At 46.4% G+C, this 19,184-nt stretch overlaps 1 protein-coding gene across 9 annotated transcripts in view; it reads left to right on the forward strand.

Annotated features, from left to right (window-relative positions):
• Nucleotides 1-19,184, forward strand: part of RNF213 (ring finger protein 213) — a 121,982-nt gene that overhangs the window by 64,535 nt on the left and 38,263 nt on the right. For 6 of the 9 annotated variants that reach the window (XR_015554786.1, XM_087441736.1, XM_087441733.1 and 3 more), the window contains 15 exons: nt 8-201; nt 392-547; nt 1,595-5,203; nt 6,793-6,929; nt 7,313-7,408; nt 8,516-8,634; nt 9,664-9,783; nt 10,347-10,474; nt 10,906-11,056; nt 11,317-11,455; nt 14,253-14,444; nt 15,523-15,668; nt 16,610-16,764; nt 18,181-18,387; nt 18,727-18,908. Coding sequence is in view for 8 of the 9 variants with exons in the window: in XM_087441736.1 (XP_087297862.1) it covers nt 8-201; nt 392-547; nt 1,595-5,203; nt 6,793-6,929; nt 7,313-7,408; nt 8,516-8,634; nt 9,664-9,783; nt 10,347-10,474; nt 10,906-11,056; nt 11,317-11,455; nt 14,253-14,444; nt 15,523-15,668; nt 16,610-16,764; nt 18,181-18,387; nt 18,727-18,908 (5,731 nt within the window). In the remaining variant the exon portion in view is untranslated. The remainder of the gene's footprint in view (nt 1-7; nt 202-391; nt 548-1,594; nt 5,204-6,792; nt 6,930-7,312; nt 7,409-8,515; nt 8,635-9,663; nt 9,784-10,346; nt 10,475-10,905; nt 11,057-11,316; nt 11,456-14,252; nt 14,445-15,522; nt 15,669-16,609; nt 16,765-18,180; nt 18,388-18,726; nt 18,909-19,184) is intronic. The other 3 variants (XM_087441735.1, XM_087441739.1, XM_087441738.1) reach the window with 3 other exon arrangements.

Below are 19,184 nucleotides of genomic sequence, written 5' to 3' on the forward strand. Positions count from 1 at the left end.
GTTATAGGAAAGTCTCTCTACGTGAAGAGGTTATATGGCAAACTGAAAATGAAGTTTCATGGGAAAAAAGTGCCTCTAAAGATTATTCGATTGATCGACCCTCAGGTGGATGAGAATCAAGTCCTGGGCTCTCTGCTGCCCTTCCTGGATGCCCAGTATCAGACAAGACCCATGATATTCCACTTCGATGTGACCTCTTCTGTAAGTGCCCCAGGGTTCCAGCTGAGTGGCCATGTCCTGCCCTGCCTCCTTCCCCATATAAAGAACTTCTTCCTACGTGTATTGATGTTCAGTATCATTGTATCAAAGAACACAGGAAGAGGGCCCTAGGGTTGGGAGAATGGATCGTCCTTGTGTAAGTATTTGCAAACCCAAGCAATTCTGTCTGTAGGTGCAAACCGGAATTTGGGTGTTTCTTTTCAAACTCCTCATCCTACAGTACTTGATGGATATAAATGGGAAAATGTGGCGTCGGAACCCGTGCCATTTATATATCATTGAAATCTTGGAAGGGAATTCAGCACTGCCAAAGAGGTCTTCAAAACTGGTGTGTATCGCAGGCATTCCACAGTACTGTGGGGGAGGGGCTTTGATAGGTCTTTGTGATTCCCCACTTTTGCCTTTGCAAAGCAGCTGAGCGCAGTGCCAGTAAAGGGAGGTTTCATCGGCCCTGTTGGAAGAAGAGTCGCCAGGCCACTTGTGTGCCCAACCTGGGAGGTAGCACATGCCACATGCGGGCCCTGGCTCTCCATACCCAGGCTCCCGAGGGAGGATAGTAAAGACACATCAGTCTTTAAACTTATCTTTTTAATGTCTGCAATAAAAATACTCTTTTACTAGTTAGCAGTGTCTTACATTTGTTTTGTTCAATTAGGGATTGCTGCTGTATGTCTTGGTTAAATTCCAGCTATGCTCTGATGCAATAAATTCATCTACTGAGAGAATACCATCTTTCTTAATGCCAGCCAAGATGGGAAGGAGACTTTCATCACATAAATTTCTTAACAAAAAGGAGTTTTATGCTGTCACACACACACGCGCGCTTAATGGAGTGATTTAGTTTCAGGAGGTGGGGTAGAAAAGGACTTCCTGATTGAGGGTGCAGCTCACACAATGCCTGAATGTGCCAAAGACAAAAACCTATGCAAAGAGAAGTCTATAGAAATCACTTTATGAAAAGTGATTTTTTTGTGTGTGTGTGAGGAAGATCAGCCCTGAGCTAACATCCATGCTAATCCTCCTCTTTTTGCTGAGGAAGACCGGCTCTGAGCTAACATCTCTTGCCAATCCTCCTTTTTTTCCCCAAAGCCCCAGTAGATAGTTGTATGTCATAGTTGCACATCCTTCTAGTTGCTGTATGTGGGACGCGGCCTCAGCATGGCCGGAGAAGCGGTGCGTCGGTGCGCACCCGGGATCCGAACCCGGGCCGCCAGTAGCGGAGGGCGCGCACTTAACCGCTAAGCCACGGGGCCGGCCTTGAAAAGTGATTTTTCATAACGGTCTTTCCAGCGTAGACCATGTGGAGGGTTGAAATGGAAAAGCAATTTTTAGGAAATTCAGTCGTGATCAGTTTATTCGTGTCTCTCCTTTCCAGAACACACGTGCCCCCCAGATCAGATTTCTTGACATCTTCCCAAAAGTCACCTGCCGGCCTCCCAAGGAAGTGATAGACATGGAGCTGAGTCCTGAGCAGAGCCACAGAGAGCCAGGAATGGATCAGGAAGAGTTCTGCAGCGAAACTTTCCAGAGACCTTACCAATATTTAAAACGGTTCCATCAGAAACAAAACCTAGACACATTCCAATACCAGGAACGCTCTGTTGAAGGCACCCCTGAGGAATGCATCCAGCATCTCCTGATTTACTGTGGGGTGATAAACCCATCCTGGTCAGAACTCCGGAACTTCGCCTGTTTCCTGAATTATCAGCTCAAAGATTGTGAGGCCTCTCTCTTCTGTGATCCGAGTTTTACTGGAGACACACTGAGGGGCTTCAAGAACTTTGTGGTTACCTTCATGATCTTCATGGCAAGAGATTTTGCCACACCAACTCTTCACACATCTGACCAAAGCCCAGGGAAGCACATGGTCACCATGGACGGGGTGAACGAAGAAGATCTAGCCCCTTTTTCTCTCCGAAAGAGGTGGGAGTCAGAGCCCCATCCGTACGTGTTCTTCAACAGTGACCACACATCCATGACATTCATAGGCTTCCATTTCCAGAACAACCAGAATGGCAGTGTGAATGCTATCGATCACTTGAGTAGGAAGGTAATCAAGAAGGACGTCATGGCGATGGAACTGTACCAGGGGCTGTTGCTTCAGAGGGTGCCCTTCAATGTTGACTTTGATAGGCTGCCCAGACATGAGAAGCTTGAAAAGCTCTGCCTGGCGTTAGGGATCCAGTGGCCCATTGACCCTGATGAAACATATGAGCTCACAACGGACAATATGCTTAAGATCCTTGCCATTGAGATGCGGTTCCGGTGTGGGATCCCCGTTATCATCATGGGAGAAACTGGCTGTGGGAAAACCAGACTCATTAAATTCCTTAGTGACCTGCGGCGTGGGGGTGCTGATGCTGAAACCTTGAAGTTGGTCAAGGTCCATGGGGGAACAACAGCAGACATGATCTACTCCAAAGTCAGGGAGGCGGAACGACTTGCCCTCCTCAATAAGGACCAACATCAGTTGGACACCATCCTGTTCTTTGACGAAGCCAACACAACAGAAGCTATAAGCTGTATCAAAGAAGTCCTGTGTGATCGTACAGTGGGTGGCGAGCCCCTGGCTAAGAACTCTGGCTTGCATATCATAGCGGCCTGCAACCCTTACCGGAAGCACTCCCAGGAGATGGTCTGCCGCCTGGAGTCGGCTGGTTTGGGCTACAGGGTTAGTGCAGAGGAGACGACTGACAGACTTGGCTCCATCCCTCTGAGGCAGTTGGTGTACCGAGTCCATGCTCTGCCACCGAGCCTGATTCCTCTGGTGTGGGACTTTGGACAGCTGAATGACACCACAGAGAAGCTCTATATCCAGCAAATTGTCCAGAGACTGGTGGACTCCACGGCAATAGATCAGGACGAGACTCATGTGATCGCAGAAGTGCTCTCGGCCTCTCAGGGTTTCATGAGGAGAAGAGACAATGAATGCAGTTTCGTTAGCCTCCGGGATGTGGAGCGCTGCGTCAGAGTTTTCAGATGGTTTTACGACCACAGTGAGATGCTCTTGTCAAAGCTGGACTCCTTTCTCTGCAAGTCCAATGTTGACAGAAACGACCTTGAGAGAGATCCTGTCCTCTGGTCCCTGGTGCTGGCCATCGGGGTATGCTATCACGCCTCTTTAGAAGAGAAGGAGTTGTATCGGAGAGACATTTGCAGGTTCTTTCCAGAACCCTATAATGACAGCAAGGTCATTCTGGATGAGATAACTCAAACACAGGATCTTTTTCTGAGTGGTGTGTCTCTGAGGAAAACCATCGCCAAGAACTTGGCTTTGAAGGAGAATGTCTTCATGATGGTTATTTGCATTGAGCTTAAGATTCCTCTCTTCCTAGTGGGGAAGCCTGGCAGCTCCAAATCTCTCGCCAAGACCATAGTGGCAGATGCCATGCAGGGCCAGGCCGCTCCCTCGGACCTCTTCCGGAGCCTGAAGCAGGTCCACCTGGTGTCCTTCCAGTGCAGCCCCCATTCCACCCCACAAGGCATCATAGGCACCTTCAAGCAGTGTGCCCGCTTCCAGCAGGGGAAGGACCTGCAGCAGTACGTCTCCGTGGTGGTGCTGGATGAGGTGGGACTGGCAGAAGACTCACCCAAAATGCCCCTGAAGGCTCTGCACCCCCTGCTGGAAGATGGGTGCATTGAAGACGATCCTGCTCCCCACAAAAAGGTTGGCTTCATAGGCATTTCCAACTGGGCCCTGGACCCTGCCAAGATGAACCGGGGTATTTTTGTGTCACGTGGCAGCCCCAGTGAGAAAGAGCTCATAGAGAGCGCCAAGGGAATTTGCTCTTCAGAGCCCCTCGTTCGAGAAAGAATCCAAGGATACTTTGCATCCTTTGCCAAAGCCTATGAAACAGTATGTCAGAAACAAGACAAGGAATTCTTTGGGCTTCGCGACTACTACAGCCTCATCAAAATGGTCTTTGCCACGGCAAAACATTCTAATAAAAAGCCTTCCCCACAAGATATTGCACAGGCCGTCCTCCGGAACTTCAGTGGCAAAGATGACATCCATGCTGTGGACATTTTTACAGCCAATTTACCTGAGGCAAAGTACTCGAAAGAAGTCAGCACCATGGAGCTGATCAAGCAGAACATGTGCGGTGATCTTCAGAAGGCGTCGGGCAGACAGCTGGAAGACTCCGAGTCCCGATACTTACTGGTGCTGACCAGAAACTATGTGGCCCTGCAGATCTTGCAGCAGACTTTGTTCAGTGAGGACCAGCAGCCAGAGATTATTTTTGGTTCCAGTTTTCCCAAGGACCAAGAGTACACCCAGATCTGCAGAAATATCAACCGAGTGAAAATCTGCATGGAAACTGGCAAGATGGTGATACTGCTCAATCTGCAGAACCTCTACGAGAGCCTCTATGACGCGCTCAATCAGTACTACGTCTACCTCGGGGGTCAGAAGTACGTGGACCTTGGTCTGGGGACCCATCGGGTCAAATGTCGGGTTCACCCAGACTTCCGCTTGATAGTCATTGAAGAGAAAGATGTCGTCTACAGACATTTTCCCATTCCACTTATTAACCGGCTGGAGAAGCACTATCTGGATATCAACACCGTTTTGGAGAAATGGCAGAAAACCATCGTGGAAGATCTCAAGATCTGGGTGGAGAAATTCATAGATGGGAAGGCAGATCAGTTTCTAGTCAGATACAAATACAGCCCTTCTGACGTCTTCATTGGCTACCACTCAGACACTTGTGCCTCTGTGGTGCTCCAGGTCATAGAGAGGCTAGGTCACAGGGTCTTGACTGATGAATTCTACCAGAAGGTATCTGAGGAGGCCAAGCTGGTACTGCTGGATTGTGCCACGCCTGATGCTGTGGTTCGGCTGAGGGCTTCCTCACTGGGCCTGTTCACTGCACAGACTCTGTCACAAGAATACTATTACAAGCAGCAACATAACTCCTTTGCAGACTTCCTTCAGGCTCACCTTCACAGGATGGATCTGGGACGCCATGCTGTCTTCACAGAGGTGACTATCTCTGATTTTACCCTTATTATCCTCTTTCACCTCAGAGTCCTTGAATCCCTAGTGTCCAGAATTCAAGATTCTTTTTCAAGTCAGTGTATAGGAATCATAAAAGGATATGTTGAGACTTTTGGTTCCTCTCTATGTTAAGTATGAGTGCCTGTTTCCGTGCAGTGCTGTGCACATAGTAACACTGTATACAGTGTTCACTTCAACATATGAAGAACCACATTTGAGTACTGCCTGAGGGCACTGGGGATATGAAAATGAATTGGCACAGTTCTTGTCCTTGGTCAGCACACAGTGTAAGGTGCAAAGACAGACCCACGAATGGGAGCCATCAGTATCATATGATGATGCCGTCCACAGAGGCAAAGAGGAGCAGCCCGGACCAGGATAGGTCAGGTGACGTCCTCATTGAGAGATGACCCTCAAGATGATTGTGAAGGATGGTGGGGAGAGTGTTATAGGCAGAGGGCCCTACTTGAGGAAAGGTGTTGGGGTGTGAAACAACACAGTCTGCAGGAAACCAGGAGTTGATCATTGATGGAGCTTAAAGTTCAAGCTCGTGAGTGCCAAGAGATGGGGATGAGGTGTAGCTGGAGAGACTGCATGGAGGGCCTTGTCAGCCGCACTAAGGAGATTGGTCTTTTCTATACAGAGGGGAGTGATGGAGGTATGTGTGTTGAAATGTGTCTCACTGCCTGGGAGATGGGAAAAAAGAAGTTTGATAACAGACTATCATAGAAAAGATAAATCAGTAGGGAGGCTGCTGTATCAGTTCAATCAAAGTAGAGGAATGGTTGGATGGATGGAACTGAGAAATAGTTAGGATGTAAATTGGCAGAGCTAACAACTGATTCCATATTGAGGCTGTGAGAGATGGAGGAGCGACTCCCTGGATTCTTCTTTGGATGGCTGGAGGTTTGGTTAATCACAGTCCAGGAACGAACAAGAAGTTTTGGGGAGGCAATAGTGAATTGCATTTGGGATAGGCTTTGATGCCCCTGTTACAGCCAGGCAGACATGTCTGTCATGCAATTGGATATAGGAATCGGAAGCTCGGTGGTAAGGCCAGCCTGGAAATAGAGATTCAGGAGCTACCATATCAGTACGCCCTTAAGGAGTGTTTTGGTTGCACTGTGCAGTGTGATCCAGTGGTCGAGGAGAATTGATAACAGCTGTGAGAGGGAAGGGGCGTCAACAGCTAACTCCATCTGAAAGCATGAAGCAAGATTGCGAGGGAGAAATGGCATTTGTGCTGAGCCCTAGGAACTCATCAGAATTTCCAGTAGGGACTAAAGCAGGAAGAGACACTGGAGTCTACCAGGGAGACTTGAAGGCGTCTTAGGGACAGGGGGAGTCTTCTCCCCAATATCTTTTGATTCCGTAGTTTCTATTTTCCTCAGCACTGCCTTGGTTTTAAAAAACTCCTCTGGGTTTGGATTCTTTTCTGTCTGTGCACAACTGCACAATGCTGAGCCCATAGAAAATATTTGCTAAATAGCCTCATGTTTCTAGGATTTTAACCTAGCAGACGTGCAACCTTTCCTTGAATTCTAGCAAATAATTTGCATTTCCTGGCTTTGCAGATCACCACTTTCTCCAGACTGCTAACCAGTCGTGACTGTGAAATTTTAGAATCAGAAGTAAAGGGCAGGGCTCCAAAACCCACGATCCTGTGGCTGCAGCAGTTTGACACTGAGTACTCGTTCCTCAAAAAAGTCCGGTGAGGGTCCCAGCCTTCCCCCGCCCTCCATCCGCAGCCCTGACCACTTTGTATTTCACTTATGGTTGTAGTAGCCACTGCTGTCCCCAGCACTGGATAGTGAACGTCAAGGACATGTGACCCTGAACAGGGTAGTTGTTAAATCCTCCCCCTCATCTGTTATCTTCCGCGTAAACGTCCTTCTCTGAAACCAGCGTCCTTGTGTCTCGTTAGGAGGCATCTATTAGTCTTTCTCTACTGGGTTGTCTACCAACCTTGCAGAGAAGAACCCACCTCAATAGTGTTTTTCTATATACCTTTATGCTTCCATATCACTTTGGGGAATTTTATCACCCATTTTTTAGGACAGATAACTCACTTGGATAATTTCCTTTTTCTTTCAGAAACTGCTTAGCTAACACAGCCAGATGTAAAATCCTCATTATTCAAACAGATTTTGAAGATGGAGTTCATAGCGCTCAGCTCATCGCCTCAGCTAAGTATGTTTTTGTTATTTCTCTCAGAAACTACATAGGAAACCCAAAATTTATTCAGGAGCTCCTAAAGAATTTCTTCCCTAAAAACAGTATAGTGTGAGAAGAAACATAGAAATCAAAATAAAAATGATTATCCCTTTTAATTCCCCCAAATGTGGACTAGAAAAAATGAAGAAAGAGAAACAGAGAGAAAAGACTAATAACAATACAAAAATGGTAAAATGCAAGAAGTGTAACTAATAAAATATTAGGAGGCTAGTAAAGAGTATCCTTGAGGGCCGGCCCCGTGGCTTAGCAGTTACGTGCGCATGCTCCGATGCTCGCGGCCCGGGTTCGGATCCCGGGCGCACACCTGCGCGCCGCTTCTCCGGCCATGCTGGGGCCGCATCCCACATGCAGCAACTAGAAGGCTGTGCAGCTGTGACATACAACTATCTACTGGGGCTTTGGGGGAAAAAAATAAATTAAAAAAAAAAAAAAAAAGAGGAAGAGTATCCTTGAAACATATGTTTGCAGGCATGTTTTAATAATGATTAATTTTAAATTATGCAATGTGAATTTATTGCAAGTTCAAGGGCAGTAACAGTATGTAAATGCTTTCATTTGTATTCATTTGACATTTTCATAGTGTTTGTGGTGGAAATCTGATACTTTTAGAATTAACTATGTTCCTGTATTACTTAATGTTGAAATGCAAGTGGTTTCTGGGCCTTTTAAAGCATTGGAAGCCATATTTCATATCATGCTTGTCTGTTCACAGAACCCTGTTTCTTGAAATGGAAAGTTCCACTAGCCTCACCCTTAGTAGCAGTGGGGCGAGCCCATCAAGTATTACAAGATAGGGTTCCTGACTGATAAAGATGCCTCTTCAAAGCAGAGGGACACAGGAGTGGGGAGGAAAATGAGCCTACTACGAGAGAACTTGCTCTCATTTTCTCGTAAGAGAAGATAATAAGCATGAAGGTGTGAAATTTATTTAAGCCTAAAAAACGTGAAATTGAACATGACAGCTCCTAGGACACCCTTCAGCCATTTCACAACTTTGGTTTTGTTTATTTGCTTGGTTTTGTTTTTATTTGTTTTGTCTTTGCTTGCTTGTTCTTAAAATAGGTATTCTGCTATAAATGAAATCAATAAGATACAAGGAAACAAGGACTGTATCTTAGTCTATTTCATCACCAAACTGTCCCGGATGGGAAGTGGAACGTCCTATGTCGGATTTCATGGAGGTAGGACCAAAATATTAGTGAACATATTTGTTTAAATTATGTTGGAGTTATTTCTAATTTGTTCCTATGGTGTACAAGTCTGAAAATAAAATATTAATGTGAATCACAGCAATATTCATTTCAGATGCAATTCGATTTCTTACCACTGATTGCTGCAAAAAGCACTTATCTTTGGACTTGCTGCTTCAAGATACAGCATTTCCTTTATTAACTTGTAGATGAACACTTGAGTAGTCTCTCTGGTTCTGCCTTTTATTATATGGCTAATGCAGATATGATGTTCCCGACTAATGCTATTATGCACTGATACTTTATGCCTGTTTTTTGCGGGGGGAATGCTGTCTTAAATCTCTCACTCTCTTTTTTTTTTCTGAGAAATGAGTCACCAAATGTTTATTATATAAGAAAATTGGTATTCTAGAAATGGCAAATAACAATTTCTTTTTATAATTTCATAGACCATGGGAGGCCGACCTCGCCACTGTCCCACACCCCTTTACTAATTACGATAAAATAAGTATAATAACAAATATGTAAAAGAGTCATGGGCCTTCTTCAGATATCCTTTACAAGTCAGTTATTTCAATTCTTTTTTTTTTTTTTTTAAAGATTTTATTTATTTTATTTTTCCCCCCAAAGCCCCAGTGGATAGTTGTGTGTCGTAGCTGCACATCCTTCTAGTTGCTGTATGTGGGACTCGGCCTCAGGATGAACGGAGAAGTGGTGCCTCGATGCGCACCCGGGATCCGAACCTGGGCCACCAGCATCGCAGCGCGCGCACTTAACCACCAAGCCACAGGGCCGGCCCTATTTCAATTCTTAACACTGATATTTATATTGAAGTTATTGACATATCTAGCATGAGTCAGGGGGTTCCGTGTATAGTCAAAGGTTTAGACTTTAGGATACAAATCATTCATTTAGCAGCAGTGTATTTAAACATCAGGACGTGTGGTGTATCCCTACTTATGACTAACAAAAAGACCAGAAAGGACGTGAGAAGATTCTGGGTGGCTTTATTCTCCACAGGGCTCTGGCAGTCTGTGCACATCGATGACCTCCGGAGATCCACCGTCATGGTTTCGGATGTGACTAAACTGCAGAACGTGACCATCAGCCAGCTGTTTAAGCCAGAAGATGAACCTGAGTGTAAGTCGTGAGGACGAGTCTTTGGGGATGCAGGATGGTAGGAGTGCAGCCAGGAGGTGTTGAGGTGTGCTGCAGTGCGCTGTGGGGAGAACAGGGCCGCCATGTGTTCGTCACCGTGGAGTCCTAGCACCTGCCCCTCTGCACGAGCCAGGGACGTGTTTCCTGAACTGACTGATGACTAGTCCGAGGGCACCTTCTACTGCTTTCCAAGGCCAAGTAGAAGGCAATATTTCCACATGAAAAAGCAGGTCTTTGTGGATGCGTAGGCCGTGGAAGTGAGTGCCTGTAGAATGCAAACATCAGAGTCTGTCTGCCTTGGTTCCTGTATCAGCCGTCTGAGCCCAGGATGGGCATAAGGGGTTGCTGCTGGTGGACCACACTGAGTGGGCAGATTGGAGGCTGATCAATGTGACCTGCGGCCTCTCCTTTGGGGACCCCACTGGAGCTGGGTGCTGGGCAAAGCCTGATGGTTGGAGCCCAAGCACACAACCCACAGAAAGTGTTACTAGCACTCCCATTCCATCTTCTGAACAGTAACTCTATCGTGTTTGCTTCTGTTGCAGTGGAGGTGGGACACAGGGCTGGAGACAACCATGAGGAGGAGATGGAAACAGAGACTGAAACATCGGGGCAAATGACTGAGGTGGAAATGGAAACAGAAAGCAAGACCTCTGGGCCGGAGAGAAGTGATGTGAGTTCTGGTTCTTTGGGCCCCCCCGTGCTGCTGAGCTCCCCTCATGAATGGCTTCTTTATACTTTATACCCCCAGGAGTCCAAGGAGTAGACTCAGCCACACAGGGGTTAGGCCAGCACCTCTTCCCTCCATGCTGTGAGTGTAGGTGAATTACCAGGACAAGGTCTGACACTTGCTTTTCCTGACGTGTTCTGGTCAGTTTTGCTCTGTTCCTTGACCACTGACTGAGTCCCTAAGCACACACAACCACCTTGCAGTGGTTCTGAGAGCAGTTGTGCGAGGGCACGTGGACAGCTGCAGGCAGGCCCACAGCAGGAGCTTTGCACAGCAAGAACCATGCCCTGTGCTTCCTGCACGTCAGCACGTAGACCTCGTCTCCCATGGGTCGTGTAGGCGGCAGAAACGGAAGGCTTGATTGTCTCTATCAGCAGATGCAGGTGCTGGACACCACCAGACTGCTGAGAAGCTGCATACAAAGTGCTGTGGGCATGCTCAGAGACCAGAATGAGAGCTGCCAACGCAGTATGAGGAGGGTGGAGATTCTTTTCAGCCTCTTGAATGAAGACGATGAATGCAGAGGTATGATCCCCATCTCCTGCCTGTACCCCAGCGTGGGTTGCTGCTCAGGAGTGAGAATCATCTCACCTTGCGGTCTTCTGTGGTTCGTAGAAGCAGCTGACCCAGCAGGAATCCAAGCGTACCTCTCCAGCTTTGCTCTAGACTTGGCCTGGCTAAAGGAGAGGCAGCTTCCCTTCTGGTGGGCTGGGTCAGTGTTGCAGAGCCCACAACTCAGTGCCCGTGGGACATGGGGAATGCGTGTCTCTTCTGCTTTTTTGCAGCCACCTTCTTACGGGTATCCAAGATGCGCCTCTATGTCCTTTTAAGGAAGCAAGAAGAGAACTACCTCCACAATATGAAGGAATGGGTGGTGAGGGAAGCCTCGAATCAGGACGCTCTCCAGGAGGCAGGCACATTCAGGTACCGTGGTCACAGGAGACCAGGAGGGCCTGCCGTGTGGCGGCCGGGCCTGCAGCTTTGTGCACGCACCCTCTCCCCGCCGAGGAAAGGGGGCCGAGACGTTTCTCTGAGCAAAGGGTCACTTTTTTGTTTTTCCAACGAGCACAAGATAGTCTGGGTGGTGGTTATGTGGGGATTTGCTGCCTCTTTTCTCTCCTTTTGCATTTAAATTTTTTCATAATAAAAAAAATAGAACATCTGTTCTTATAGGATGTAAATGTTTACCAGCATGTCCGTTCCCAGAGAAATGGATGCTGCTGTTTCAGGTTATTAAGAACGGGATATGCAGGAAGGGAACAGAAATTATTTTCCCGGGGCCGGTCCCGTGGCGTAGCGGATAAGTGCGCGCGCTCTGCTGCTGGCGGCCCGGGTTCGGATCCTGGGCGCGCACCGACGCACCGCTTGTCAGGCCATGCTGTGGCGGCGTCCCACATGAAGTGGAGGAAGATGGGCACAGATGTCAGCTCAGGGCTGGTCTTCCTCAGCAAATAAAGAGGAGGATTGGCTTCGGATGTTAGCTCAGGGCTGATCTTCCTCACACACACAAAAAAAACAAATTATTTTCCTAGATCTACTGTTTGAAGTTATTCAATAACTACAAAAATAAGACCCTGGAGTATTCATTTATTGTCCATGGTCCTTTTTCTATAAAACCTTGACCCTTTTTGAGGACTAACCCATGACGACCTGTGTCATGGAAGGAGGGACAGACTTCTGGATGCCAGATGGAAGATGAAGCGTGCCTCGAGTTGGCAGGATCATCTTAGACCTGTTACTTCATCACTCTGGCTCTTAGTTTCCTCATGTCTGAAAGAAAGTTTTACTCATGCACAAGGCCCCGTCCAGGCCCGACCTTCCCCGACTGTGGCTGGGGTCGCCCTCCGCAGTACTGCCTGTGAGCCGTCAGCAGGAGGAAAATGGCGGGAGCAGCAGGAGGAAAATGGCGGGAGCAGCAGGAGGAAAATGGCGGGAGCAGCAGGAGGAAAATGGCGGGAGCAGCAGAGCCGAGTGGAACGTGCAGCTTATTGATGCTGATTTCATCACTGTAGGAGGTTTTCTGCTTCTGCTTTTTTCTCTAGTTATCCTTAATTTCTTTCCAAATTATACTTTCTGAGTAAGGAATTTTATAAGGTCAGAGATGAACCTACAAATATTTTCATCTCCCTTGGTTACTCCTAATGGATTTTACTGAATACTTACTTCTACATAAATATTTCTGAGCCTCTGTATTTTCAGCCTCCCCATCAGTTTCTGAACTTTCCATTTGCCAGGTGTTGAGAGCAGTATGGGCGGCCCCACCTTCCACTGCCCTGCTGTTTGCTGTAGCATTGGGACTAGCCTCCTCTCACTCGGGTTGCTGGTGGTTTCTGAACAGCATCTCAATCTAGCGGTCAGAACTCTCACCTGTTTTAACTCGCTGTGTCGGGTCAGGTGGAGCCCAGAGCCTGCTGATCCACTATCATAAGCCACTGGGGACTAACTCTGTTCACCATCCCTGTATTTTGTACTTAAGCCATTTGCCCTCGTGGGATTAAATAGTCCAAACTGTGATTGTCTTTATAAAAGGGTTGTTCTGACTCCCAAGTCTGCACACCTGTCCAGGTACAGCTGCCCCCGTCTCTCTCTGCAGCCAGCGCTTCCTTTCACTTCTGTAGTCTTCCACTATTTTCTAGTTTGGCACTTTTCCCTTAAATCAAGTGATCTCTTTGATCATTAGCATGCTTTGTTTCCTCAGTAGACGTTTTTGAATTCTCTCCAGGTTTCTGTGCACTATATTCTTTAAAAAGTAGGGTATTTCTTTTTCTTCTTTTCATTTCTCCCCAATGTTAATTACCAAGCAGTAGATTTCTTAGACTTTATCACAAGAATTTTGAGATGAATTATAGAGTTTATTATTATGTATAAATATAACAGCAAAGTATAATGTATTTAATATAAGCAATCAAATTTATTTTCATATAAAAATCCTCAGATCCAGTGTACAAAAACCATTAGCAACAAGAACTAAGTTCTAGATAAACTTGTGCTTTCTTGCTTAACTTGATTTGAAATGCATTTACTGTGTGTGAGGATCCACGACCTGGCTGACTGCCACTGGGGAGTGGGAGAGGGAGGAGTGCGCTCGCCTAGTTCTACTGCCCTCCGGGGATCCAGTCCACCACCTTCAGATGCACAGCTGCATGGATCTCTCAGGTGTCCTGTTGTGCTGTGCAGAGTCCTCTGCTGGTTAATGAATGTCCATTTAGTTATAACTTACAGGGGAGACAAAGGGAACAGTTCACTCCACCATGAAGCTGACGTCACTACCAAATGAATTTGTTGTGGTCTCTTCTTTATTATAGTCTATCTACAACTGACTTTTTTTCTTAAAATAACGTTTTTTTTTTCCAAATGAATTTGGTCATTGTTTTCTTTATTTATTGAACCTAGATGACTTGTTCTGGAAAATAGTCATATAACAAAATAAAGCAAGTGTACTACTTGGCCTTTTCAGTGAACTAGTTACAGTTTATTAGATGTAGAATTAAGATCTACTCCAGTTCTGCCCCTAGACATTTGCATTTGTGAGTCTCTCTTCTGGTATTTTAAAATAATGAAAATTTCCATTTATCACCATAGCTATAGTGTGGAAATTAGGAGACCAGGTGTTTTGGTACAGCCCAAGAGGAAACGGAATGTCAGAAGGATGCAGGACTCCCACCGTGGTCTGTGGTCAGTCTGACGTGACACTGGAGTCTGCCTCTCTTCTGCTCTGCAGGCATACCCTCTGGAAGCGGGTCCAGGGCGCGGTGATACCTCTCCTGGCGAGCATGATATCTTTCATCGACAGAGATGGCAACCTTGAGCTACTGACCAGGCCAGGTGCTCCATCCTGGAGAAGAGATCTTTGGATGTTTATTTTCAGTGACATTAAGCTTCTGAACATTCCTCTTGTGACAAATGATACAAGGTGAATCCTTTTTGTGGGAAGGGAAAAAAAATCATAACATAGCAGCAATCTTTTCTTCTTTTTTTTTTTTGTGAGGAAGATCAGCCCTGAGCTAATATCCAATGCCAATCCTCCTCTTTTTTTGCTGAGGAATACTGGCCCTGGGCTAGCATCCATGCCCATCTTCCTCCACTTTACGTGGGAGGCCGCCGCAGCGGAGCGCACGCACTTAACCGCTTGCATCACCGGGGCCAGCCCCCATAGCAGCAATCTTAATATGCTCTCCCAAGTCTTTGATGAAATGTAGGTATCGATTTTAGGATCACATTTAAGTTGGCTCTTTTCGCAGCCTCAATGGTTATGGCATTACAGCAACATAGGAGAGTTTGCTAAAGTTCTGAGAAATCTTTGTTTCGTTCTCTTCTTGCTTCATCTCCCTGTTTCCAGAGCACCCGTTACAGTTAAAATTGCCAGGTTCAACTCCGTCCACACCAGAGAAGCTGCACTTAGAGAGCTGTTAGATTTGTGTCGCTTTTCCTGTTCCTCCTTCCTTGGGGGAATCCACACGGCCTGTCGCTAGGCCTGATCTTGTGCAACTCAAGCTCAACCGGCCGCCCAAAAGCTTCCTCTTTGGATTTCAGGGGACCTCAATTCCAGGGTGTAGGTTAATAAAGAATATACGAATAAATGGAATTCTGAATCTGCAGTGGAAACACTTAGAAGACAAGACACCATTGATCACGAGAGAAAGACTGGCTTCTGATAAGTCATGTTCTGTGTGTGTAGGTTTAGGGCCAGGGTAGGTCCAGGCACCACAAGACCTGGTTCTGCCTGAGACTTTGGGCAACTACTTGACCCCTCCCAGCCTTGGTTTGTTTTTGTTTTGTCTGCAAAGCCAAGAGATTACATGAGGTCGCCCTGGAGTTCCTTTATAACAGAAGCACTGAGCTGTAAAATGGACCAGTGGGCCGTCTTTGTAGCCTTTTAACACATTTGTTCTTGAGGATTGAGAGGAACTGGCATCAGAGGTGGGTCTTGTCTTGTGTCTTGAGCAACATCTCACTGACCCTATTCTTTGTCCTCATTTGCCTGATTGCAGATCTAAAAGTGAGATGTCCTATGTCATGGTGCAGAACTATATGAACCTTGCAGAGGGCTTCTCCAATGACGTGCCTTTTAGCTGGCGAATCAAGGACTATCTGGAAGAACTGTGGGTCCAGGCTCAGTACATCACAGGAGCTGAAGGTGAGCCCGGGGATGTGGTGGAAGGGGACATGTTCTGGCAGGAGGAGAGCCTGTTACCCTGTCATGAGGCTTCTGGACAACTAGGGCACAGGACTCAGGAGATGTCCCATTAAGCCTTTCTCAACAGCTGCTAGCGACTAGAATGGAATATCTTTGCCCAAACTGAGCTGCAGTGCTTCTCCTAAACCACGTGGCACCTTGCTCTGCTGTCACACACGTCCCAAGTAGTTTGGCCATCGGCACTCCAGGAAAACCAACGATAACACAACACTCTTGGAAAAGTCATCTTTCATCCATGAAATAATCTTTTCAAAGTTTACTAATAGCACTGCCTTTAAAAACTACAGGTCAAATCCTTGAAGATGAACTTATTTTTCTAGGTAAGCATTCTGCCACTTTTTCTGAACAAACTTGAAGCAGTCTGTGTCCTGAGCAAAGAGTCTTCCCTTTTCAAGGCCGTGCCCTAACCGTTAGACAGTGCTTTTCTGTGAGAGCGTGTGACTGAGGCTAGCACCCCATCCACTAGGAGGCAGATCTTTCTGGTTCGAGCAGCTCATCACCCCAGCCCCTGAAGAGCAGCCACTCATTCCTGATTCACTTGGGTCCTGAAGCCTGTTTTGACTTAATAGACGTAAAACTTGGTCTGTCTCAGATCGTTTGATCCCTTTGGGTCTGGGTAGGCTGTTTGTGACTGAAATTTAACATTGGTTCTGCCTTTGTTTCTGTTATTCCACTGGAAAAATATCTAAAGTGTCTAGAAATGATCATAAAATCAGGCAGCTGACTCTCTGCAGTGAGCTTGCATTCAGCAGAACCTTACCCTCTGTTACTGTTTGCAGAGTGACTGCCCTTCACCAGGAGAAACGGAGTGTTCTGAATGAAAGGGAAGAGTCAGGATTTACATCCTCACTCCAAGCCAATCTTTGGTCTCCTCTCTGCAGGACTGCCAGAGATGTTAACGGAAGTCTTTCAGCAGACTCCTCTGGGCAGGTTTCTTGCTCAGCTCAGTGCAGAACAGCAGCAAGAACTTCTTCAGTGCTACTTGAAGGACTTCCTTCTCTTGACCATGAGAGTGTCCACTAGGGAAGAATTAAAGGTAAAGAGGAGAGCTGGTGTGGTATGACCTGGATGCAAACATGAGAACTTTTCCTCAGCTACTGAGGCTGGTGCTGTCTCATTTGTGGAAAAGGACGTGGTCTGGGAGGACTCTGGTGCCTGAAAATGCCACTCATGCCCTCAAAATGCTCAGTGCGAAACCCTCAGCCCACTGCCCAGGGCCCCCAAAACATGAGCTTTTTATAACATAAGGAAGTCCTCCAATTTCCTGGTAACACCTTCCTTTTAAATATTTAGAGTCTCTTGAAGAAAATTAGGTAAATATTGAACTGACTCAACAGGGTAATAATAATAACTGAGATTTCAGTGGAAAGACTGATAGTTTTGACAACCTAAAGATTTCAAATTTCAGTACATAAAAAAGGAAAGTGACAAATTTGAGGAGAACATACTTATAACCGATATGATTTAAGGATAATAAAGTATTCTTAGGAATTAATAAGAAAATACCCTAATTTCTAAAAATGGGTGAAAATTATAAACCAACAATTAACAGAATAATTATACAGGTATCCAGAAAACATTTGAAAATTGCTGAGCCTCACTAGTAAATCAATGAAACATGAACAATTTTTAGATACTATTTTTACCTATCCATGTGGGAAAACTGATTTTTAAAAAGGCAGAAGTTCCTCCATTGTGAACCAGCACGGTCCTTCTAGAAAACTGCCGGGTGAGATGAATTGAAAACCTTATAAAATCTGAACTGGTGATTCTGTCCTGAGAACATTATTGGAGACGTGGACAATATTTTATCCAGGAATGTTCTTTTCAGCTTTATTTCTAAAAAGGGAAAATGAGAAACAATTTTGTTGTCCAAAATTGAGGGTTGGACAAATTAAAGTAGGGCCATTTAATTGGTCATTGTGCAACCACCACAAATGATGTTCTTCAAGTGTACTTAACAATAGAGACATATTTGTAATGTAATAAGTGGAAAAAAATCAGGAATATACTGTGATCCTAATTTGGGGACAACAGGGAGAAGAGGTATGGATATAAAAATGCCTAGAAGGGTTGACACCAAAAAGTAAACTAGAGATAGTAATTGTAGGCGTGATTTTTAATTTTCTTTTTTGTCATTTTTGAATAGTTCCAATTTTCCACAGGAAAACCATATTTTTTTTTTTTTTTTTTTTTTGTAATTTACAAATATAAACTAAAAGCTTGTTTGTTTGTTTGTTTTTTTGGTGAGGAAGATCGGCCCTGACCTAACATCCATGCCCATCTTCCTCTACTTTATATGGGACGCCACCACAGCATGGCTTGACAAGCGGTGCATCGGTGCGCGCCCGGGAACCGAACCGGCGAACCCCAGGCCGCCGCAGCTGAGCGTGTGCACTTAACCACTTGTGCCACCAGGCTGGCCCCTCTAAAAGCTTGTCTTTCATCCCAGGTCCTGCAGACGGCTCTGTGGTCCTGCATCAATCAACTGAAAGCAGGAGGACCAGAAGAGCAGATTTCCTTACCATGGGTGCACCTTGCCTATCAGCACTTCAGGAGCCGGCTACAGAACTTCTCCAGAATCCTGACTATCCACCCCGAAATTCTGCACAGCCTAATGGAAGCCCCATGGAACCACTGCTTGGCTGGACATGAGATGGTATGGCTCCTCTGGGGGAACTTAGTGCTTACAACCAGGGCTCGACCTTCCTTGAGCAAGTGGGAGGGTGCTCCCAAACACCCTCCTGGGAATGGAAAGCTTATGGGCCATGTTCCAGATGGGAAACTTCACGTGCATATATGTCAGTATAACTCAGATGTTAAGAACACATCTAACCAATGCTTCCTCTATCGCATACAATAAAAGATGAGGCTACAAGCCTGGGAACACGAGAATACACTGTGCTAACATCCTGGGCCTCTGGGCTTAGGATTTAGAGCAGCCAAAAGGGTGGGGGGCGGGGCTGCTCAGTCACGGGCCTGTTCTCTGTCTCCCCAGACTCTGGATGCATTCGCAGCGGTGGCCTGTGCTGAAATGCTGACCAGAGACATCCTGAAGCCCAGTCCCCAGGCGTGGTTACAGATGGTGAAGAATCTGTGCATGCCGCTGGAACTCCTCTGCTCAGACGGGTACATGCGAGGCAGTGGGAGCGTGACCGAAGCTGTCATCAGGGAAGTCAGGTGAGACCCAGGAGCCTGGCGCTCGCTGATCCCTTCCACACGTGCTCACCAGGAGCCTGCCCAGTCCTGGCCGCATCAGAAAGATACTCCTGCCCCGGGAGGAGTCCTTTCCTCATTCATTGAGGAAGCTTTTAAACCCTCTGTTGAACGCTTTTTAAATGCCAGGCATCATATTGATGCTAGAGACACAAAGAAGAAGAAAACTGTGCGTTCAGGGAGTGCATGGAGTAATGGAGGGGATAGAAAGGCGAGCAGATTATGATGATCCCGTGGGAG

The sequence above is a fragment of the Ceratotherium simum genome, chromosome 16 (genome assembly GCF_057802395.1).
Source record: "Ceratotherium simum simum isolate JZ-2026a chromosome 16, ASM5780239v1, whole genome shotgun sequence".
Classification (NCBI taxonomy): Eukaryota; Metazoa; Chordata; class Mammalia; order Perissodactyla; family Rhinocerotidae; genus Ceratotherium; species Ceratotherium simum.